The following is a 25,476-nucleotide window of genomic DNA, read 5'->3' on the forward strand; positions in this document are numbered from 1 at the left end:
TTCTAACTCGTAGGGGTATGTAATATATAGCAACATATGTAATATGTATCAGTTATCCAATATATATTCAATTTATAAAGAAAACCGTTCTCTCCTACTAGCGGAACAAAACAAACTAAAAAAATCCGTTATTCTACTAGTAGAACAAAACGAACTGAAAAATCCGTTCTGTTTTACTAGTAGAACAAAAAGAACTAAAAAATCCGTTCTGTCCTACTAGTAGAACAAAACGGCCTAAAATCCTAGTTCTATTAGTAAGAAATAACGGAGAGGGAAATAAAATCTTTAAATGCAGTAAATTAAAACGAAGATTTAGTATGTCTTTTATTTGTTAGTAAGTATATAATATTATTATTAATGTTCCAATATTATACAAAAATAGTACTAAAATTTATTATTTTGTCTAATTCACAAGTTGCCACGTCTGTCTTGTTCTAATTCTATCGATTCGAACAATGTTTTAAAGTTGCCAGCTCCGAATCCCTGGAAAATAAAAAAAAGGTCTATATTTGAAAGTTTATGACAGAGTTTTTATAAGCGTAACCCTTTCATGGAAAACTTCTAAATTCACTTTAAATATCAAATGAGTCCTATCTCTACGTCCCCATTACCGCATTATAAGGTTTTCAACTAAATTAGCTCGATCGGAAATCAAAGCCGAAGTCTTATTACGCACAGCAAGGTACCTACCGCTGTCACATTTAAAGAGCTCATCTAAGAGGAAAGGGATTGTTAGTAATAAAGTCTAATAACCTCATTGCTAGCAATATCTCCATGCAGTTCCCTTTTGAAAATATCGTGGTTAATTCTTGTAGATTTCATCATGATGGGTCAACTGATTTGCTTTCATCCTCACCTATCATTGCTCACACTGCTAGTGTACATATACTATAGAGAAGGCGGGGGATTTCCATTTTTAGCCATTAACAAAAATGGCTCGATCAATCGTAATTTTGGCATGAAGAAAAGCATAGATTCTTAGTCAGTCTCATCAGCGTTTTTTTTTATAGATGATAATGCAATAGTAACCTCGCCTGCGCTATCGGTATACGCTGGTGGGACACCAGTGTTAGATAATAAGTTAGAATGAAAAGACAGATCAGTTAGCCCATCGTGATGAATATACCTGGAATTCAGTACGATGGATTCCAGGACCACGTGGAGGGCGACCTGACAGTGTATATTGCCAGCATAGGGACTGGTAGTCCGCATTACTAACAATACCTCCCCCCCCCCCCATCTATCAGTGTTAATAATTGTGTCATAGAATTAAAATCTTACATTATGATTTCGCCTCTGTATAACCTCCAAAAACAAGGTGGGTCGATCTTGGGTATTCTTGGTAAATATCTGTAACAGGTATCCATTATCGTCGTAGTCTATAAGGATGTTCAGACGCTCCAATATATCAATACTTTCGGCCACCCTCACTTTACTGCGGGATAAGTTTTCTCGTATGAGCTTATAGTATTTTGAAGGAATAGTGAGAAATTCCACACCACGGGCGCGTAGGTTCTGAATCTGAAAAAGAATATTAAGGCATGGCATGATTTGTTCTTCTTTATATAGAGTGAAATCGAAATCATTAGTGTCCTTTTAACGAAGCATTTCACTAGTGAAACTGAACATCTTTCGCAAAAAGAGTTAAAAAAGGGTATATGTTTACAACACAAGAGGTAAACGAGCACGCGGCTCACCAGATGGTAAGTGAGGTGCCCATTAGCACCCGCAACACCGGAGGAATTGCAGGTGTGCTTCCAGCCTTTTATAAAGGATACGCTCTTTTGTACGAAATTAGAGTACCAACCCCCTGTACTATATTAATATTTATATCGTATTTATATGACAGGTTCAACGGACTGCGTAGACGAGGGACACATTATCCACAGGATTTTAAATTAGACTATAAACAATCTACGGCCTATGTTTTGGTCTGGTCATAATAAAACCTTTTAAATGAACACCTGTTGAGAAAATACTTGGCTTATATCAAAGGGAAATGTCTACAGATAAAATATTAATGGGGGTATATCCTGGACTCTTTGTAATCAATAGCTCTTTTAATAAGCCTGGTCAAGAGAGTAAGATTTCAGAATTGATCTCGATAGCTAAAGATCAGTTGAGGACGTAAAAACAATTATAAACATACTGTCGTTATAATGTCTTCAGTGTTAATAGCTATGTGCTGTACTCCAGCTCCCCCGTGGTACTCCACGTACTCCTGGATCTGGCTCTTCTTTTTGCCGACCGCGGGTTCGTTAATGGGCATCTTCACGTTCTCCTCCCAATTTGCCATCACCACTGACCGTAACGCTGAATACTCAGTGCAGACTTGCTTATCATCGACGGACCAGAATCTGTAAATACGTAACAGATACAATAACCAGGGTTTCTGCTTATGGGCTAAAAACGGAAAATGGTCAAAAATAGATTCACGAGAAATTCAACGTTCAAAACGTCGACTTTATGAAATATCATTTAAATTTTGACGTCATAAGAATGTAAAATTACATAGAGAAATTAACTATTTTCTATTCTATTATTAACTCTTGATGCCCTATTGCTGAGTAAAGGTCTTCCAAAGGGCTCTTTTCTAAAAGAGGAAAACTTACTTTGTTACGTAAGAAGTAAAATTTTCGAAAATGAATTAAACAAAATAATGTTAGATATATGGAATAGGGTAGACCAATCTCGAACTTTTTGTTTTTGTAAAGTTCAAAGATAGAAGTCCAAAAGATCGACTTTTGTTTAAATAGAACTTAAGTCAGAAACCCTAACTGAAAGAAACGGGAGGGAAAGGGATTGTTAGTAATGGGGTCTAACATCGCCATTGCTAGCAATATATTCTGTGAGGTAAACTTTCACGCGGTTCTCCCTGGAAACTATCGCAATTAATTCTTGACTTTATCACGATGGGCTAACTGACCTGTTTTCATTCTCACCTATCATCTCTCACTAGTGCCCCACCAGCGTATACTAATAGCGCAAGCGGGGTTACCATTCCATCGTTACCATTAAAAAAAAAAAACAGAAACAAACACAACCCATTATAAGTCAATTACTTTATTATGGACAGTTTTTGGTGGTATATTTGTTATGTTGACATGAGCAAATAAAAGAACACTGACAAATACATTAAAGAATGAAAGAAGTTTACTTCATTTAATAATATATATATTTTAATAATAGAAGAAATTGTGCATAAATGATGCAGTAACATTTCATATTTTGCTTTTGGAGTTTGGAGTTTAAAAATTTGCTTTACATATTAGTAGTAGAAGGAGCACTTAACTGTCCACTGCTAAACATAGGCCTCCCCTTATTGAGGGGTTTTAACTGTAGTTGCCACGCTTGGCAGGCGGGTTGGCAATCGCAGTTTGGTTTTTAGTGATGTTTTAAGAGCACTTAAATGTACCTGTGAAATTGTAGACACCTCTCGTACCAAGATGCAGCCGTCTCCATCTCGTTATCAGGTTGATTTCCTACCACGTGGTCTATAAAGTTGATTTCTACTTTTGGCCTTAAATAAAAAAAAAATAGTTATTAACGCTTTTTAATTCTATGTTTAAAATATTAATATTGTTGATAGAAGAAAATGAATTCTTTCAAATAAATACATTATATTTGTAAATTTGAATGTAATATAAAAAAAATGTCGTTCTTATTTTATATTTCATTATCATTCTAAAATTTTAAATTCAAGAGATGAAATTGGAATTTTGAAAATCCTTACTCATATTATAAATGTAAAAATGAATTCGTTTGTTTGTTTGTTGTTACCTTATAGCGGCTTTTTTATATAACACAGAATGGCAAACAAGCTGACGGCCCACTTGATGAAAAGTGGTAACAGTCGCCCATAGACATGAGCAGTACCATGGACATAACAGAGTATACTGTTTCGCCCATAATACCTCCCATGCGTTGCCATTCCTAAGGACACAGGTGTTATTCCTCTGTACCCAGTAAATTGACGCCATATCCCATCCTTCAAACCGAAACACAGCCATGCAAACGCAACTGCTTCATGGTAGAAACACGAATGGGACAGAGGTAGCCAAGCAATCGACTTTTGAACAAAGTCTCCCTCTGAATTAGTATACACGTACTATATGGAATGGAGATAAATATAGGCTACTTTTTATTCCGGTCACTAAAGATATCCTAGTCAAGCGGATAAGTCGCCGGCAAAAGCTAGTGTCATAACAAAGTCAGTTCTAATGAAAGCTTTACTTCAATTCATACTTACAAGAATTTATGTATAGGATCAGGCGGTGATGGCACGTAACCAGGTAAGAATGGACCTCTGTAATTCGTTCTATCTACCAAAGTGTGAGTGTTGTCGCCGTACTGGAACACAATCGATCAGTAAAGATACGAACACATCGAGACAATTTAAAAAAAATATTTTTCCGTACAAGCTTTTACTTAACATCTTTTAATAAGTCTTCCCGTACAAAATTTGCAATCCATTTATTAACCACTTACTGGCATATGATTGTGTTAAAATTTAATATTAAATTAAAATTAAATTAAATTAAATTTCGGTGACCATACAATACTCGTATTACAGTATTATTAACGTCACAACATTACCTTATTTTAAAACCACGCATTACAAGTATTTGTATAATTGCTAGAAATAAGTCTAAACTAATATTATAAACAAGAAAAAATTGCTTGTTTGTTTGTAATGATAAATAAAAATTATTACTCAATCGATTTTTTTAATTCTTTCACATATCGTCGTAGTCGTAGAATACTGACGGATCTTTATATGTAATCTTTGTCAGATCCGTCAGTATTCTACGACTATGACGATATAGAAAGCTACATTATGAGTAAGTAACATAGGCTATATTTCATTTTAATTTCTAATGTATATAAAAAAAGAACATCGTTGACCTACCGTCTTCAAAGTTGCCCTTCTGACTGTACCGTACTGATCAGACTCTTCCCATATGTCCCTCACGATCTCGGCGCCTTGCTTCCGTGCGTATTCCACGATGTAATCCAAGTTCTCCACTTGGAAGGCGACGTCTTTTACAAAGTCCCCGTGATACGCCACTTCATTCGTAAACTCGGTCTCTTCAGGTTCGTATTGAGCTTGGAATACGAATATTATCTATTGGAGTGCAGAACAGAAAAGTATAAATAAATACATATAATAAAATCGAAGATATATAATATGAAAGATATATCGTCATAGTCGTAGAATACTGACGGATCTAGATATGTAATATTCGTCAGATCCGTCAGTATTCTATATAAGAAAAACTATTACAGGGGGCTTTACTAATGCAAAAGAACCTACAATGATTTTTAAAATCTTCATCCGTTTGCCTGTACATTTGTGCACACTAATCTCAGAAACGATTTAAATGCGGTTTTTTACTAATACGTTGAGGTTTACTTTTCTTAACATTTAGTGTTTGTTTTATTTCAATTGATAAATAAAAAAGTAATGTAAATCTCAAGAATCACATATAAAATGCTATAAAAAAACCGATCAGTTGAATTGTTTGAATTTTTTCTTATATATATATATATATATATATATATATATATATATATATATATATATATATATATATATATATATATATATATATATATATATATATATATATATATATATATATATATATTGATGTTCGAAAATCCTGTCTACTCGTGCGAAGTCGGGTCGGATTGCTAATACATACATACATATATTATAAATCACGTCTCCCCATTGGCAAAGGTAAAAACAATAAAATGTCAAATGTTTCGAAACAAATAAACCTCATTTGCTTCCTAAAATTATTAATTACCTTATTGAGTACACCTAGAATAAAAATGAATATACACTCAATCTTCTTCTATACTTATAATAAATCTGTAGAGAGGTCAATTCTGTACATGAAATATATTTCCAAAATAACTATCAGGGGGCGATTAGTGATCGATACTGATGCCAAAAATGCAATCAGTAAAATTTTTGTCTGTCTGTCTGTATGTTCGTTATAGAAACAAAAAATAATCGACGGATTTTAACGAAACTTGGTACAATTATTCTTCATACTCCTGGGCAGGTTATAATATACATTTCATCACGCTACGATCGATAGGAGCAGAGCAGTGAAGGGAAATGTTGGGAAAACGGGAGAAGTTACTCCATTTTTAAGTTTCCGTCGCGTGTGCAGCCTTAATGGCCACTTTTTAAAATATAAAGTATTTACCTTATTCATTCTAACAGCGTGAGAGACAATTTTCCTAGAGCCCGTCTCAAGCCCGCTGTAGGCGAGGCTTTCGAAGCCGAAACGCGTCACATAGTAACTGGCCGCCTATAAATAAATATACATGAATGAAATATTAATGTAAATTTAAAACAGGTTATAAATAAATTTAAGATTACTACCATAAAGATTATAAACCAGATGTACATTAATATCAAATAAAACTAAAAAAAAGACAAGAATAATAATGTAACTAAGTAAATTAGGAAAGAAATATTGGATTTTCTATGCTGTGTATTTAAACCACAGTTTGAATAAGTAATACTACTCTGTTTAAGTAATTACATAGAATTAACTTTATTTATAAATAAAAAACTACGCATGCAAATAAAATAAATCAATATATAGTAAACAAATAAATAAAACACTGTGTTCATTAACTGTTTTTTTTTATTAATTTAAAAGAATAGCAAGTTAATATTTATTTGAGATGGTAGGACAATGGTCCTACCACCTGGTATTTCTACCTAACCTACCTACCTCATTAGGTATGTTAATACCAGAGGGAGACTTTGTACAAAAGTCGATTGCTTGGGTACCTCTGTCCCATTCATGTTTCTACCGTGAAGCAGTTGTGTTTGCACGGCTGTGTTTCGGTTTGGGATGGGTGGGATATGGCGTGAATTTACAACGTACAGAGGAATAACATCTGAGACTTCAGGAATAGCAACGCATGGGGGGTATCATGGGCGAAACAGTCTGTTATGTCCATGGTACTGCTCATGTCTATAGACGATGGTTACGACTTTCCATCAGGTGGGCCGTCAGCTTGTTTGCCATTCTAAGTTGTATAAAAAAAAATGATGTTTTTAAGAATAAGCTAATTATAGTATAGGACATAAGATTTTAGTCTGTAGAAAGGTAACATGAGCGTCACAGTATATTCTGAGAAGTCTATATTGCTCTTTGCATATGTCTATAGGTCACCCTGTTAGGTTCCCATTTTCTATCAAATGCACTGTCAGCTTGTTGGCCACTCCAAGTTGCATACATGTATTATTAATTTGTTTAAAATAACCTTACTTACCTGTTTTGCGTTTGACACCCAGAAAGTAAGGTGATCAAATGCGAGAAATCTTCCATTTTCTGGTTTTCTTCCTTTGTCAGTGTACGAAGTCTATAAATATATAAAAAATAAACATTGTGAAACAAAGAAAAGTGTAAAAATGTATTGTAAATCCTGTAAATGAATTTTATATCCTGAGGAGATAAAAACATCTTAAAATTCCTATCACAGATAAGAATTAACAGTGAACTTTAAAAAGGGCGAGCTCAATAGTTCATGGAAAGGTCGCAGTGTCACAGGTTTTTCTGCCTAAAAAAGCCCCTCTTTCAGTAATAATAATTATGCGTCAAGATTATTGTAAGTATTACCTTCTTCTATTCTATTCTTGACGCATTAATGGTTTATCCAATCGCTACTTATGTTATTGGCGCACACTTGTGTTTATTTGCTGTTACAAACTTGAGATGCGATTTGATACAACTGAAGTATATATGTAGGTACTTTTTCTTTTTTTTAATGAATGATGAATGGAGTGATTATGCATACCCCGCATGCATTATCAGTATACGCTGGCGGGGCACCAGTGAGGGATGATAGGTGAATAATGAAAAAAGGCAGGTCAGTCAGCCCTTCGTGATGAATACACCTGGAACTCAGCACGATGGTTTCCAGGGGGAACCGCGTGAAGGTCGACCTGACAGGGTATATTGCTAGCAATGGGATTGGTAGCCCGCATTACTAACGATCTCTTCCCCCAGTATATAGGTACTATATGGGATTAAGAATGACATATATAAGCTACATTTTATCCCAGTTTGTAAACAAATCTCAGTCAGGCAGATGAAGTTGGGGGTAAAGGCTAGTTAATGACAGAAATAGAAAAATTTGACAATATTAAAAAAATCTTCAAGTATAATTGCCTACATAAAAAAATAGGTAGAAAAATGTTATTTAAATAATGTAAACTTTTTTAATTATTAATTGAAAAAATACTTTTGTTATTAAAAATATTTGCATGAAATATTTCTATAGAAAGAAAAAAAAAACATTTAGCGAAAAATATAGAATAAAATACATACCATTATTTCAATCAAAACTTTTTTGTCAAAAACTTTTTTATTAATTTGAGTATGTGAACACAGAATGAGCACGTATACCGCGCGTGGACTGGTAGATGGCAAAGAATCAACAGCTTACTTGTTTACGAACGGTTTTATATTTCAACCAGATTCTGGAATTTATAATAACATTTTGCGTTTATTAATAAAACTTGATTGTAAAGGTGTGGTCACACAATATGATTTAATTTTATTAATTTACATACTATACTTCCCATACGTTAGAAATTAGACATATGACTTAATTTCAGGGGTCCTCTCACATGGATACTCAGGTTACGGAATGACCTCCCTGCCGAGGTATTCCTAATAGACTACCAACATGGAATTAATCAATAAAATGGACAAAGAGTATTTTTAGAATCTACAATGTAGGCGCAATGCCATTGGTATTAAAGGTCTTCATAGACTACGGTAAATGCTTATTATATTATATATTATAGGCAGGCCGTATGCATATTTGCGATTTGTGGTATTGAAAAAAATTACATGTCATATAGTAATAAAAGCTCAAACATGAATATTTTTAATTTAACCAATTTCTTAACAACGCGCGATTTTCCCTACCTTCCCTTTAAAATCTTCCTTTAAAAAACTCTAGTAAAAAGAATGCACAGATAAAAAGATAGATTGACTAGATAGAGACATTTAAATATAATATAAGAGAAATATATGAAGAGATGGCTATTTAGTGATAAGGCCGCCCATTGTTGCCTCTTTATCTTACTTTTATGTAATTAATAATTCATTTTGTTTGTGTACATATTGTTATTATTTTTAATTTATAACATTCTATGAAGGGAACAATAAAGAGTTTTCATTCATTCATTTGAAGGATATTTCCTTCAAATGAATAAAAACTCCACCAATGGCACCAATATGAAAACCAGTTTATAATTACGGCGTGTAGTGATTTGGGGATCTGAGGGCCTACTATGAAATGTTTTCCGAAAGTTCGGAGCCAAACGAAACACAAATTTGATGTTAAAATTACATAATACATGCCGTTTGGAAATATTAAAAATGTTAAAATATCATTCTTTAGGACTTTTATGATAGGATGCATGACAAACGAAATATTAAGTTCTATTTATTGGTCTGATTTTGGTATAAACAAAAACACGAAATTGAGTTCGAAAATTCGGAATTTCATGGTAGACCCGCTGCTCAAAGCCAAGCCTCCATAATAGGCACAATGTTATGTTTTTAATTTGTTGAATAAAAATGACAAAAGTTGGTATTATATCTAATATTCTAAAAGCCATAATATTTTCAACCGATTTCAAACAGAAAGGAGATTCTTAATTCGGTTGAATTTTTTTATGTTTGTTACATATATATAACTCTATTAGATGTAAACTGATTTGGAAAATTCATGTTCGTTTCGAAAATTGACGTTCTTAAACACGTTTTTTTTTTAAGAATGTCAAAAAAGTATTGAAAATTAATAAAAATAAATATATTAATAATAATTTACTCGTTTTGTCTAGCTACGCATATACATTAACTCGTTAGGTCGCTTGATAAATAGTATGTAAATGTGTTTCAATATAGAAAACTGGTAACAAGCGAACTTCCAAGCACATAGACGGGGTGGCGTAGCGTTGCGTCACTTCAATTTAATTTGTTGACAAACAGACACAGTAGGACACCGGTAGAATTAAAAAAATAAACAGTGTTATATACATCTGTATTCTTTATCTATGATCTCCATAAATTCTTTTTTTTAAAGGCGCGAAAATATTCGTATAAAAAAATTTTAGCATAGTTCTATTTTCAAATTTCATCTAGAACTTGAGTCGTAGAAAGAGGTACTTATTCTTGATCTATCTATGTTCTAAATTTAATATCTTTAACATTATATTCCTGATTAATATATTTATATTAGTTTTCACACGTGACTTCTTCCGCTTGACAGATATATTTATTAATTAGCATAAAAAGTAGCCTATATATATCCTTCTCCGTCCCATATAGTACATAGATAGCAAATTTAACAGTGATTGGTTGAATCATTAAGAAGATATAATATAACAAACAAACAAACAAACATTAATATCACAGTAAGGATATGAGGATAAATTTTGAAAGACATACCTGCATTAATATTTCTAGGATCATATTTAATACCATTTATCAATTTGTTATGTAACTAGTTAATTACTAATAGCTAATCTAAAAATTTTATTCCTAATTTACGAGTAGGACTTATTTAGTAAAGTTACTTGTTCCAAATTTATAAAATATTTATAACCTTATAAAGATAGTGTAATATGCCCTTTAATACAAGCCCTTTATATGTTTAACAGTAATAGTTATACTGTACAGTAAAATATAATATAATAGTAAAATATAAGGTGCGTATCTCACACACGTTTTTAGTCGTCAGATGCTCTGTCATATTTCTGAGTATCGCAGTTGTCTCTACCCCACGTTATATTAGTCGAGGTTCGAGTCCGGCACGAGATGGCTGCCTGTTTTGCATATTTAAAAATATTGCGCAATTGTATGTTCCACGGGAATTTTCCTTGGCATTAATATTACGATTCGATTGCCATTCGAAAACAACTAATAATATTATTGACCGATATTGTGCGTGTTGTTTTTATAGAAATAAATAAATGGTATTAAACTGTAGAGTACAGTAGGTATTAATATTAAAATCATTGTTATCGATTCTGAGGCGCAATTTCTCTAAATATATGTCTAAAATTAAAATTTTCAACGTGATATCACTTGCTGTTATAGCAAAATCTGTATTGTAAGGATTAATACGAACTCATTTTCTAATAGATTTAAATTAAAATATTTGTAATTATAGTTTATAGTGACTTACGACAGTAATAATAAATGAAATGAAATAAATAATTAATAAAATAAAATATAAACAGTAATTTTGCGAAATTATCAATTTAAAATATAAGGTTAAGAGGTAGGTTTAGGGGAATGGCGTCATGCGACGATCTGGTGACTTTTACCCCTATCAATCGGGGGGAAAGGGATTGTTAGTAATGGAAACTGAGAATCTCATTGCTAGCAATATACCCAACCAGGTCGACCTCCTCGCGGTTCTCCCTGGAAACTATCATGGTTAATTCCTGATGAATTCATCATGATGGGCTAACTGGCCTGTTTTCATTCTTATCTATCACCCTTCACTGGTGTTCCGCCAGCGTATCCCGTTAGCGCAGGCGGAGTTACCATTCCATTTTCACCCATTAAAAAAAACCCCTATCAATCAGGTGGGCCGTCCCTTGTTAAGTCCGTCTCCGTCTAAGTTGCATAAAAAAATGTTCACAATCTCACAGCTGTACTGCATAGTAGAGGCCCAAAAGTTTGTCGCTTTTCAACGTATGTTTACTTAATAAAAATTTCCGTTTTACTGGCACGACACTTATTTAAAAGGATGCTCTCGTTTCGCTCTGTAGTTTTAAAAATTAAAAAGGGAATGTGGGATTTTTTATGTGTCAAACAAGCAGACCTCAGGATAATGTAATAGTGGTCATCTACAGGTATGAGCAGCATTGTAGACAACACAAGTATACTGCGACGACCATGATGCCCTTTATGCGTTGCCATTCCTAAGGTCGAATGTCGAGTGTCGAGTGTCGAGTTTCAAGCTCAACTAAATTAATGTACATAATTGATTGATGTATGTCTAGGGCGTCTAAAATCACTATTTACTCGTATTCCTCCTAGGTGGGGGGAAAAGGATTGTTAGCAATGGAGTTTGACAGCCCCATTGCTAGCAATATACCTTATTAGGTCGACCTCCACGTGGTTCCCCCTGGAAACCATCGTGAACAATTCTTGTTGAATTCGCCACGACGGGCTAACTGACCTGCTTCATCCTCACCTATCATTCTTCATGCCCCCGCCGGTGTATACCGATAGCGCGGGTGGGGGATAAAAAACAGCTGTTTGGTTAAATGTAACAACTTTTTGAGATGTCGAGTCACACACATCTCTGCATTTTAGAATAGACCAGTTTACTGGATTGGACTAAGCACAATATTTTAACAAGAAACATTTCTTATTAATATTATAAATGTTCAGTTCTAATCTAGTCACTTTCTTGAGTATTCTTTAATTTTAATAAAGTTTCCTTTGCCGAGGTGGCAATAGTAGACGACTTAGTCAAATTAACAAAGTTTATAATTAGTTGTCCCAAATTTGGACTCCACTTATAACATCTCATACAATTAAGTACCTAATATCACTAGAACGCTTAATATAATTCAAAACAGTATGGTATAAAACTTATACTTCTTTAACTCGCATAGAAGAAGTATTTGAGTTTTCATTGCAATTTAATCTAATAATAAAATATGAAGCATCTGGTTTTATAATTTTAGCGTCGTCTAAAACTATTATAATGCCATCTATCGGCAGATAGGTTATACATCAAATATCTATGTATTGTCACCAAATCGACCAAGATTAAAATACATTTTTTTTTAAATTAAATGCGAGTTCTATGGCGAAAATAATTATGTGAGAAGATTCAAAATTCTATGATTATATCTTTCGAATGGTGGTATTATGTTCTTCGTTTGAATTCTTTTTTTAAATATTGACGTTTTTAAGATTATTTTCCAGCAAGGCTTTGCTCCTTAATAAACGTGCATAAGTAGCAGAATGTGTGTGCTCGCATCCTGGGGTGGGCATTAGATGATACTGGGTGGGCGCGACCCAACCGGCTCCTAATAAGCAACGATAAACCTGTCACCAATAACATTGATAAAAAATTACGTAGGTAAAACGTAATAAATTAGTCAAATAATAAACAGTAAGGATTGGTTCAATAAATTTATTTAGATACTCGTTAGGTACTTTTTTTTTTTGATGGGTGAAAATGGTATGGTATCCCCGCCTGCGCTAACGGGATACGCTGGCGGAGCACCAGTGAAGGGAGATAGATGAGAATTTTAGCCCATCATATATATCAGGAATTAACCATGATAGTTTCCAGGGAGAAAGGTCGACCTGGTTGGGTATATTCTCAATGGGATTCTCAGTCTCCATTACTAACAATCCCTTTCACCCCGAGTAAGAAACTCGTTAGGTACTAAGAAATAACATTGCCAATAAGGTTGGTTTTAGAAAGTAGTTTTTAAAATATATACAAATTAATGAATAATATATTGAATGAATTAATGAAAACTTTATTGTTCCCTGAATGATACAGATTAATTTTATTTCAATTTAACCACACAATTAACGTTCATATACATATTTTTATACGTTGCCATTTGTCATGCTTTACTGTTTAAATTGGTATTTTTCATTTTTTCTTCAATTTCTTTATCTGCAGTAGAATCCAAGCGCTCGATCGCTTCGAAAACCCATTTATAGTTCATGGCGCCAAAACCCTGGTGAAAAAGAGTCATTATAGTAGTCAGTATGCAGGATATATGCGGCATAGTATTGTTTGCAGACGATACTTCATTGATTTTTAAAGTTAATAGAATGACTAATAATTATGACGATGTAAATAGTGCTTTGCGGCGTCTCCTGCACTGGTTTACAACTAACAATCTTATGTTAAACGCTAAAAAAACAAAATGTGTTAATTTCTCTCTATCTAAAAGTTTTAATACTAATTGCAATATTAAATTAAATGACGAATCTCTCGAATTTATAGAATCTACTGTCTTTCTAGGAATCACACTAGATAATAAAACACAATGGGGTGCACAAATTCAAAGCCTTGCAGCGAAACTAAGTTCAGCAGCTTTTGCCGTGCGTAAAGTTAGACAGTACACTGATACTGATACTGCTAGATTAGTCTATTTTAGTTATTTTCATAGTTTACTCTCTTATGGAATATTACTATGGGGAAAAGCGGCAGATATTAAGAATATATTCATATTACAAAAACGTGCCGTTCGAGCGATCTACTGTATGAAGAGTCGTGACTCATTAAGAGAGAAATTCAAAGAGGCAAATATTCTCACCGTTGCTTCTCAATTTATATATTCAAATATTCTATATGTTCATAAAAATCTTGACTTATTTCCAAAAAACAGCAATATTCATAATATTAATACTAGATTTAAAGACAAACTTGCTGTCCCCAAGTATCGTTTAGAAAAAGTTAATAGGTCTTTTATGGGAATAGGTATAAAAATTTACAATAAGATACCAAAGGATATGTTGGAATTACCCTTAAATAAATTCAAAACATCTGTTAAATCATATTTACTGAGCAAAGCCTATTACTCACTAAACGATTACTTGAATGACGAGTGTGCATGGCAATAGTTGTTCATGCACTGAATTTTCATTTAATGTTAGACATAGACACCTATATAAATATACATTGTAAATAAACTGGCTTTAAAAAAAGTAATTCAATTGAGTTTCTTGCCAGTTCTTCTCAATTGGATCTATATACCGAACTGGACGGTAGGGTAAATATAAAATTATAATGTAAAAATTTGACGTTCATAAGCGGCTAAAATGTCCTACATGAATAAATGATTTTTGAATTTGAATTTGAATTTGAATTAATTAATTTATAAGAAGTATAATTACTCCTGATGATACTTAATTGTTAATTTATCTTACTTATTACTAATATAATAAAATTCTAATTAGACAATGTCTGTACATGGCGTATACAGTATACCCGTAAAATATACACCAAATTTTCAAGTTAGCCCTTCAAGAACACAACAGTGAAAACTGTTTTTGTGTGATGCTGAAAAAAATATAGAGACAGATAACATATATAAAAATTACTGTTTTCATCTTAGATTTACGTGCGTTATACTTAACGTGACCAGACGTCCCGTTTTGAACGGGACTGTCCATTTTTATAATTACGTGTCCCGGTGTCATCGAAATGAACTCTGGCATGCAAAATTATTCCGTTTTCGAAAACCGCACGAAAATTTTAGTAGTCTTAAAGCGATGTTGATATATATATATATATATATATATATATATATATATATATATATATATATATATATATATATATATATATATATATATATATAAAAAAGTGCCAAACTTGTTCCTCCGATAAATATAACTAAATATTTTGTTTATTTATCGGGTATATTTTTTACCTTTAAGCTAACTTTTTCTAAAAAAAACAACTTTATAAATTTTTGGAGGAGAAGTTTTTTTAGAGACAAGGATAAATGACATCAAAACGACAAAGATTTCTTTGGCATTTTAAGTAGGTATGAGTAAAAATCAATGGCACTAAAACGGTTAATAAACATACCCTGTGATTTCTTCTCTGCAATATCTCGATGAAGAGCGTTGGTCTTGCTTGTACGTGTTTCGTGAACGCTTGCAACATATATCCTCTCTCGTCGAAGTCTATCAGGATGTTATTCGCTTGTAGTGCATCAATGCCTTCTGCTACCCTCACGGGACTGTCTTTCAGCTTCTCCCTTATTAGGTCGTAGTAAGTCGGAGGCCAGGTTAAGATATCGGCACCACGCGCTTTCAGGTTACGCATCTGTAAAATAGTGAATGCTTTGTTACATATAATTACCAGAAGGAGACTTTGTACAAAAGTCGATTGCTTGGGTACCTCTGTCCCATTCGTGTTTCAACCATGAAGCAGTTGTGTTTGCATGGCTGTGTTTCGGTTTGAAGGGTGGGATACGGCGTGAATTTACTGGGTACAGAGGAATACCACCTGAATCCTCAGGAATGGCAACGCATGGGGGTATCATGTGCGAAATAGTATACTCTGTTATGTCCATGGTACTGCTCATGTCTATAGGCGACGGTTACCACTTTCCATCAGGTGGGCCGTTAGCTTGTTTGCCATTCTAAGTTGTATAAAAAAAATTAACATTAACATATACACACGTGCTTACGTATTCCTTGTTGCACGCTACTATTGAGTTCCTCAATTTAAGGCGAGATTTTACTTCTCTTTGTATCTTCTACTGCCTGTACAATGGATTATGTTTAGGACACTTTGATATAATGCTTACAGCAAAATAAATACAGGAAAACCATCCTATAATTAGAATGGCCATGTACAGTGTACTTTCAGAGATACTTCCTCCCGCGAAATCTCAGGTTCTGGTATAATCTTCTTGCCGAGGCTTTCCCTAGAGCAGTGGCGTAACTATTCCATTTGGGGCCTGTGGCAAATCCCCACACTGATGGGGCCCTATCAGTAAAAATAAAATACTCAGGTACAATGTAAAAAAAATCTGAGCTCGCGGCCTCTTGAGCCGGGGCCCTTTTGGGTCAGGGGCCCGTGGCATTTTGCCAGCCCTGCCACCCTATTGTTACGCCATTGCCCTAGAGATTACATGAACCCAATGCGGTTCTTAAAAAAGGGCGCATTAAGGTTTCTTAAGGGTCGGCAACGGGCGCGTGACATCCCTGGTGTTGTGTCCATAGGCTACGATAACCACGTTTACCATCAGACAAGACGTATGCTTTTTTGCCACCATAGTAGTATAAAAAAAGTTGCGGATAACAGCTACTTATTAATAATTTTTATTTAATTCTATTACAAATTTCGTAAATATCAAGTTGAAATTTTAATTTTAGAGATAGATAAATATAAATTTTAGAAAAAATGTCGCCAACTCCTTATATACAGTTAATGTTAGTTTAGGTGTATTATTTATTGTGTGTAGTATATGCTGGCCTCCCTTAGAGAGACGATGGATGACGTTGAAAGCAAGTCATTTGCTTCATTTGTCATTTGTGTATAGGTAACCTGATAGATTGATAGATGCCAAACTAATAATAATCAGTCATAACAGAAACACAAAAAATTCACATGACTACAGTAATCTTTTGAAAATAGATTAAAAATGACTTTGTACAAAAGTCGATTGCTTGGGCACCTCTGTTCCATTCGTGTTTCTACCGTGAAGCAGTTGTGTTTGCATGGCTGTGTTTCGGTTTGAAGAGTGGGATATGGCGTGAATTTACAGGGTACGGAGGAATAACACCTGAGTCCTCAGGAATGGCAACGCATGGGGGGTATCATGGGCGAAACAGTATACTCTGTTATGTCCACGGTACTGCTCATGTCTATAGGCGACTGTTACCACTTTCCATCAGGTGGGCCGTCAGCTTGTTTGCCGTTCTATGTTGTATAAAAAAAAACTAACCGATGCTACAATATCGTCAGTATACAGAGCGACGTGCTCCACTCCTGAAGAGCCCAATGCCTTGACGAATTCGCTTGCTTTGCTGGTGGGGCGCAGTCCCTTCGCCGCTTCGTTCATGGACAGCTGCAAGCAAAAGTCAATGTAATCAATGTATAATATAAATACACATATTCTAGAATTCGTGAAATATAATATTATCAGCTTAGTTTATCAGAGATTTAGAATGTCTACCAGCTCTTTGAGATTTTATTTTTAAATTAGGTAATACCTAAGATTATAGATTATATACACACATAATTTGTAAACAGTATTTTTATTTGTACAGATAAAATATAGTTCTATCATAATAAGATTGTATAAAATAAAAAAAAAATACATGTAGACAAATTATAAATAAAAAGTTGTTTAATAAAAACTGTAGTATTAATTGATTATTTAATATTTAAATGACAAAAAATACACGCAATGCTCAAGTATTGATTACTAATTATGTCATGTATAAAAAAATATTTTTATATACATTTTGAAGTAAATATATACTGAAGAATTTTCTTTTAAAGTTATTCAGTTTTTAGATTGTTCGTTACATATTCGTATACTATTTCAGTAACAGACTCAGACTTATCAGAAACAATCATGTTATATATAAATAAACCTCTTATTGCTGTAGTATATATAGTATAAAAGCTATATGCTATCCTATTACTAAAATTTCTCTATACACTTGTTAATATTCTAAATATAAGAGGAATTAATATGATTCTCAAGCAACGCATATACCTCTGAAGTATGTATTGTATTTATATTATGTACATACAAACATTATTTACAGTTAAATTTCAAATACGATTTTAAGACAGCATCAATACAATATGTATTGTATATATGTGTGAATTTATTCTTTTTATTTAGTAGGTTTAATTGAATTATGTGGGCCAATCCCGGCGGCACTGCAATGCCGGGCCGACCCGTGACGGGAGTGGAGCGAGCCCCGAACATCCCGTCGGTTTACAAAAATCAGTTTAATATACTGGTCCCTCAGTGAGGGAACTTTCAGATATTAAGCTGATAAGAACAGATACTACACTTTGATCTTAGCCAAAAGGCCGAGAAGCGATAATGAATAAAACGCACTCGAGACAGGTCATTTAAAGCCAGAAAATCTTAATATCGCCGACTAAGATTCTGTTCATTTTTATGAGGCGACATCTAGTACGTTCATATAAAGTAATAAGTACTGTGACTATTCTGTTGTCCGTATTAATGCTGTTGCTTCGGTGTATTATTTATAAAGCGACGCTTTGCTTCTAGATGGCAGCACTAAAAGTTATTATTTCACGTTTTGAGTTTTTTATTTAATTGTCTTTGTAATTCAGTATAATTTGAAAACTAAATAAGAATTGCAATATTATAATATTTATTTTTGAATAAAATTAATATTCAACCTATTCAGCTCGGTAATTGTCTTTTATTGCAATTACAATATTATACTTGTAGATAGCAGCACTGTGCTAAATATAATAGCACTATTTTATTTTAAACCATTTTATTATTTTTTTTTATATTTATACTGTAAGTATTTATACGGCCAGTAAACATATTCCATTAAAGCGCATGAAGGCATGGTAAAAGCTAAGTAATTAAATAAACTGTCACACTCACAAGTACAGTTTCATCTTGATTGATGACAGAGGCCGAGTTGATGCAGGCGTAAGGAACCAAGTCATGACTGTAGTCCACACACCAGAATCTGAAGTAACAACATCAAAATGCAACATGATCATCACATGAGCCGTCAACTGTCCACTGCTGAACACAGGCCTCCTCGTAAGGAGGGTTTGCCAGTGGTTGACACGCTTGACAGGCGGGTTGGTGATCGCAGTTAGGATTTGGTGATATTTTAAGAGGGACGCTGCTGCCCATCCCTCGACAGTTTAGTTCCCTCGGTTGCCTCTTACGACACCCACGGAAAGGGAAAGGGTGACCTATCCTATAAAGGGATCACACGGAAAATGAAACATAATGTTATTATAATACTATTAGCACTATAAAAAAAAAATATTTTTAAAAATATATATTTAAAAATAAAACGCAATTTTTTTCGAGTCTAAGGGTATAGAGATTTTAAGGATACAATTATCATACTGTACATTTACTTTTTACTAGCGACACGCCCCGGTATCGCTCGGTTATTTAAAACTAAAATATAATTAAAATATACTCGCTGATAATATTATATAAATTATATCTATAAGTGAAAGAGTTTTGAAAATCGGTATTTTTTGATTTTATACATTACAAACCAAAAAAACAAATCTTCATCCTTTTCATTATATTAGTCTAGATAATTTGGTAAAAGTGTTAACCTGTGCATGTTGAGGTTAGTCTCGTACCACGAAACAGAGTCCTGGAGAGTACCATCCGCCATGTTTCCTTCTACGTGATCGATGTACATAAGGTTCGTATCGGGTCTGAAATTTCACAAATTAAAGTTGTAAACTACCAGCCACTGTCCACTGCTGGACATAGAACTCTCCCATAATGGGGGTGTAGTTATCACGCTTGGCATGCGGGTTGCCAATCGCAGTTAGGCTTTGGTGGTGTTTTAAGAGGGACGTTGCTGCTAATCCCTCGACCATTCAGTTCCCTAAGTAGCCTCTCACGGTCCCCACGGGACAGAATAGGATGGCCCATTCTATGGCGGGACCATATTTTTGCCTGTTTGAATTATAATAAACAATATTGTTACCTCATGTGTGAAAAACGCATCTCGCTTACTCACACGTGTGCCGTATGAGTCGACTCATACCGTAACATAATTTTTTACAATTATATTACAATTTATGTAAGGTCTAAAAGTAAGGACGCAGTTTGACTACATTACCACATTCACAAAGTGTATGAGTGCACTTCTGCCCGGTAATCGAATTGTAATTTTCTTTTTCTTTTTTTTTCTACTATTTACTATTTTATTTCTACTTACAATAATTCATTAATTGTATCTTCTTTAACCGGTTTGAATCCAGGCCGTAAAATTCCTTTATATTTGGTGCGGTCAATCAATGTATGAGTATTGTCACCGTACTAAAAAAATAAGGACTACATTAGGAATTTTGCTCCTCAAAAAAAAAAACAGTGTTTCAATGATGTCAAAATTGATATAGGATCAATTCGGGACTAAAGCCTTGATAGATCCCAAAAGGAATTGTCAAAATCGGTTATGCAGCAATTCTCAGTACGAGCATATTGCATGTATCTTTTTTTAATCAAATAGTTTGTTTTAGTGCGAGTTCTGTGTTAATTTGGTCAAAATTGAAGTGTTTTTTTTTGTTGACCAAAATCTTAAGTTATTAACAATTAAAACATTTTTTTTTATACAACTTAGAACGGCAAACAAGCTGACGGCCCACCTGATAGAAAGTGGTAACCAAGCAATCGACTTTTGTACAAAGTCTCCCTTTGGTAATTTTGATTTGGCAATTTATTAACTGTTAAAAAAGGTACTTGCTGAAAACCAGCGCTGTACACACTGCACTGGGACACAGACAGCATCAGCTGAGTTCGTTCCTTTTGGTTACTATTAGATACTTCTTACATATAATATTATTATATTTTTCTGGCAATAAATTTTTTTTTATTCTATGTATTTTAATTGTTATAGATATATTAATAAAATCATCTAATTATTGAATTGTGCTTTGATTTTTTTTTTTATAATAGTGCAATAAATTTTCGAATAATGATTTTCCATAATAAAAATACTGGATAAAAAGACTAATGTTTTTTACAAGGAATATTAAAAATAATAAAATATTTTGATTCTTACCGTTCTCAAAACAGCATACCGTACTGAGCCGCTTTCGTCTTTTTCCACGCTGATGTCCTTGATTACTTCAGCGCCCCCTTTCTTAGCTCTGCGTACCAGCTCATCCAAGTTCTGGACCTCGAAGGCCACATCTTTCACGAAGTCCCCGTGTGCTGCTAGATCTTTTGCGATCTCGCCCCCGACGGTCGTTGGTGACTCAAATACTATGGTGACCTTAAGTCAATGTCATATTTTTTTAAATAGATGATAATGGGACAGTAACCTCTTAGAGAGCGTTCAAGTATTACGTTACGCAATTTAGAGGGGAGGGGATCTTGTAAAACTCTATAATGCGTTACGTAACATTGTTTTTTTAGTTGAATAAAAAAATAAAGAATTGAAATCGCCCAATTTGGCGACATTTTTCGTTGATGTTTTTAGGTCATTTTAATTTTTTTCTTTGTCAGTATTCGTTATATACGGCCTGTTATATATACGCTAATCTCTATTACTAATAATTTGTTCACCCTTCTAGCATCATATTTAGGTATATTGTATATACCAATTTACAGAGCGAAATAAGAATTATTAACGTATTTTTAAGATACTGAATTTAAGCATTTCTCCGGGGAGAAAAACGATAATAAATGGAAAAGTGAGATTATTTCTTATATATGAGATTTGGTGTACCCGTACTATAAGGGATATATTTAATATAGGTTACATTTATCCTAGTCCGTAGATTATCCGGTTACTTGAGCGAAGTCGCGGGTAAAAGCTAGTAAGAATTTAAAAGATTTTGCAGTAATATGTAATGTTTCCCTTTCGTCAGTTTACGAAATGTATAATGTACGTGTTAGAAATTAAAGAAAAAATAAATAAATTTAAATTAAATAGTTGGTACTTACTTTATTGAGTTTAACAGCATAGGATAACACTGGCCTTTCTTCGGTTGGTTCACGTGTAGCCAACGGCTTAAAGCCAAATCTCGTGATGAAATAACTGGATGCCTAAAATATTTTTTTTTAATTAAAATTCTATTTTTAAGTTTTGTTTTTTTATCGTGATATAAAAATTGAACGCCTAAAATGTTTTTTTAATAAAATGTTTTTTTTTTCAGGTTTGCAATTCTATTTTTACATTTTCAAATTTAGATCTCATTTTTTTCTTTTTATGAAGTAATACAAACGATTATTTGGCATACTATGGTAGTCTATGATTCAACTGCCAGGTTTTTAGAGAATGAACTCTTAAAACCGGGGCCGTATTATGAAAAGCCCACGGATCTTAGCAAGTGACGATGGACTTACCGTTTTCGCATTTGCCACCCAAAATATAAGATGGTCGAAGTTTAATACCTTTCCTTCTGCACTCTTAGTCATTGCTTCCTGAAAAATAACATATTAATATATTATTACAAAGAACATGTTAATATTGGTTTAATACTTCATACATACTTCTCTTTTTACTTTTTTATTTCGTGAAAATGTTTGAATTTATAAAAAAAAAGAAAATAAATATACGCTATTAAAATGTATCTAAAACAAAAAAGACAACTTCGAATATCTGCATTGAAAGGACAATTAATAGATTAAGAAAATATTGGATCCGATTTATATATCTCTCTCTGTATTTATTAAATACTCTAACTAGTTACGTACCTACATTGGATTGTTATAAATGACAGATAGACAGATACATTTATTTAATAAGATTATTAGAACTGTATGTCTGTGTATACAGATATCCATTACGACTCACAAGCCTTGCTCTTACCATAGATATTCCAAGATACTAAAGTATGGGGTTATTCAAAAAAGGGGTAAAGAGGTTTCTTCAAGGTCAGCAACACGCGCGTAATACACCTGGTATTGTAGGTGTTCATAGGCTACGGCAACCTCTTATCATCAGATTGGCCGTTGTTTGTTTGCCACCTCAATGGTATAAAACAAAATAATATAATATTACTAAGAAATACGTCGTTTACAAATGATAGATACTTTGTTCGCAGAAAATTTGGCCTACTATACCTATTTTATTCGAAATAAAGTCTATTTCGGTGTGAAAGAATATGGCAATAAAATTACAGGGCACGGAGGTATAATACTAGAAAATGGCACATGAATTGTTATGCCCATGGAGGGGTCCCATGTTTATAAGAGTTTTTTTTAATGGACGATAAAATAATGGTAACCCCGCCTGCACTAACGGTATACGCCGAGGACAGTTTATACTGTAATATTCCTGGTGCTGTTAATGTCCATAAACGATGGTTACTTTCTATCAAGTAGGATGTCAGCTTGTTTGTCATTCTAAGTATAATAAAAAAAAAATTTTAGGACAGGGAAATCCGAATGATATAAGCTAGTCAATAAAAATACGTGAGTAACATACTAAACGTGGACTGATTTCTATTACTGCCGGCACCTAACTATTAAATAGGCGTTGTTTAGACAATTATTAGTCAATTAACTTCAATTATTTGTTGGTTTGAAGCTTTAAACAACGAGGTTACAAAATGACATTCTTTGTTTAGACCTTGTACTGCATCGGAAATGATGGTGTCTATTTTGCCATTGAGCAATGTTGCTATATGTGATTTTTTATTTCTCCATAAGATTTTAAATATAGAGATCATTGTATGTATGTTGTACGCAGTCAGTAAGTATTGAGATTGGAATACGGGTCGTAAAACTAAGAAAAAAAAAGAATTGAGCATTACATGTTTCGTTTTCGACCTTTCTTTCCATTTTTCCTTTTAAGAAAAATCTTCTATTTCCCATGCACAAAACTCTTTTAAAATTACTTAATTAATTTTACTCTGTTATTCTATGCTTGTATTTTGCAACTTTTTTTTTTATATTACTATCGTGGTCATATGCATGGCCCGTCTGATGGTAAACGGGGTTACCGTAGCCTATAGTTAGCCCGTCTGATGGTAAACGAGGTTATCGTAGCCTATAATTAGCAGGTCTGATGGTAAACGGGGTTATCGTAGCCTATGGACGCCTGTAAGATCAGGAACGTTACGTACGTATTGCTGACCTTTAAGAAACCTTATGCCCTTTTTGAAGAACCTCACGTAATAATTATTGAATAATTAAATATAATTTGGACTCACCTGTTCGATCTAGAAAATTCTAAAAATATAACCACCGGTTGTTGTTTTGCACTGACTGACACTGCACTGATGATATACCCAACAAGATATCTATATTTATAAACAAGATTTATCAATAAACTAAATCTCATCATATAAATCATGAGTTAATTGAGAAAAATATTAATAATATAATAATGATATCGATATTTAAAAAAAAAAACGGTCAAGTTACAAGCGTTATTTGCGTTATGAGTTCCGTACATGTAAGTTATGGTTTTATGTTGAAATTGCTTTTTGAAAAGAATTTAATTAAGAAAAAAAAAAAGAAATTGGTTAGGTGACTGTTGTGGATTAGATGTCAACTTAAATGAATTTAACTTTGAATCAGCTACGAAGACGGTCAAAAGTTAAATTTATGTATATATGAACTAAAAATAAGTGGAGATATTAATTCGCCTATTTATTTTCTATGCGACATGTTTGCAAATCCAGAGCCGGTCTTAATACTATTTACCAACGTAAGTAGAATATGTAGTAAAAATTTTTAAATAAATAGTTTTTATAATATTCAAAATTATTGTTTAACTGAAATTATTGTTACATATATGTTAATGATTATTATATTAAATCATTTAGATTTTTAGGATTCTTTAACACTTCTACTTTATTGCTTAAATATTTAATTTACTCGTATTTTATTTTCTACCTACCTAAATTATATTTTAGCCATGGTTAATTTCATGGTAGAAAACGCTGCATTTAGTTTTAGTTGTTAAATGTACGTATAGTTTCTTATTCTATATTCGTATATTCTATACGTATATTTCTCTTTTAAACGATATATATATATCTCTTTTTTATATTTGCTACCTCATAACTCTTTTTTTTTATCCAGATTTATTAGATATAAAATGCTTTTCCTCCAGATTGGTGCTACAGAAATTTTATTAAAATCGATTCAATAGTTTAGTTATTTAAATCAAAAGATTAGATTTTGACATGTTTGAAGCCGCTTTTTTGTGGAATTCAATTTAATTATTACACATGTGTAGGTACTAG

The 25,476-nt window shown here is 33.2% G+C and overlaps 2 protein-coding genes and 1 non-coding gene across 3 annotated transcripts; all 3 read right to left on the reverse strand.

Moving 5' to 3' along the window:
* Nucleotides 1-299: 299 nt before the first annotated feature.
* On the reverse strand, nt 300-8,516 carry LOC113520652 (4-hydroxyphenylpyruvate dioxygenase-like). Its single transcript, XM_026906046.3, has 9 exons — nt 8,364-8,516; nt 7,306-7,395; nt 6,222-6,326; nt 4,910-5,125; nt 4,250-4,350; nt 3,416-3,520; nt 2,150-2,357; nt 1,282-1,521; nt 300-483 (listed from the first exon to the last, which is right to left on the reverse strand). Exons 1-9 carry the CDS (start codon nt 8,364-8,366, stop codon nt 409-411), a joined length of 1,143 nt encoding a protein of 380 aa, XP_026761847.1. The 5' UTR covers nt 8,367-8,516; the 3' UTR covers nt 300-408.
* Nucleotides 8,517-13,560: 5,044 nt separating this feature from the next.
* On the reverse strand, nt 13,561-24,507 carry LOC113520615 (4-hydroxyphenylpyruvate dioxygenase-like). The gene is made up of 10 exons (XM_052901797.1): nt 24,436-24,507; nt 22,625-22,702; nt 22,223-22,324; nt 21,336-21,548; nt 20,493-20,593; nt 19,876-19,980; nt 19,172-19,259; nt 17,510-17,632; nt 15,640-15,879; nt 13,561-13,774 (listed from the first exon to the last, which is right to left on the reverse strand). Exons 2-10 carry the CDS (start codon nt 22,694-22,696, stop codon nt 13,658-13,660), a joined length of 1,161 nt encoding a protein of 386 aa, XP_052757757.1. The 5' UTR covers nt 22,697-22,702; nt 24,436-24,507; the 3' UTR covers nt 13,561-13,657.
* LOC113520853 (U2 spliceosomal RNA) lies at nt 18,435-18,627 on the reverse strand. Its single transcript, XR_003402357.2, has one exon. It is a non-coding gene; the product is annotated as a U2 spliceosomal RNA (small nuclear RNA).
* Nucleotides 24,508-25,476: the final 969 nt, after the last annotated feature.

This window comes from Galleria mellonella, unplaced genomic scaffold, assembly GCF_026898425.1.
Source record: "Galleria mellonella isolate WM207_F2 unplaced genomic scaffold, CSIRO_AGI_GalMel_v1 utg80, whole genome shotgun sequence".
In the NCBI taxonomy this organism is placed as follows: domain Eukaryota; kingdom Metazoa; phylum Arthropoda; class Insecta; order Lepidoptera; family Pyralidae; genus Galleria; species Galleria mellonella.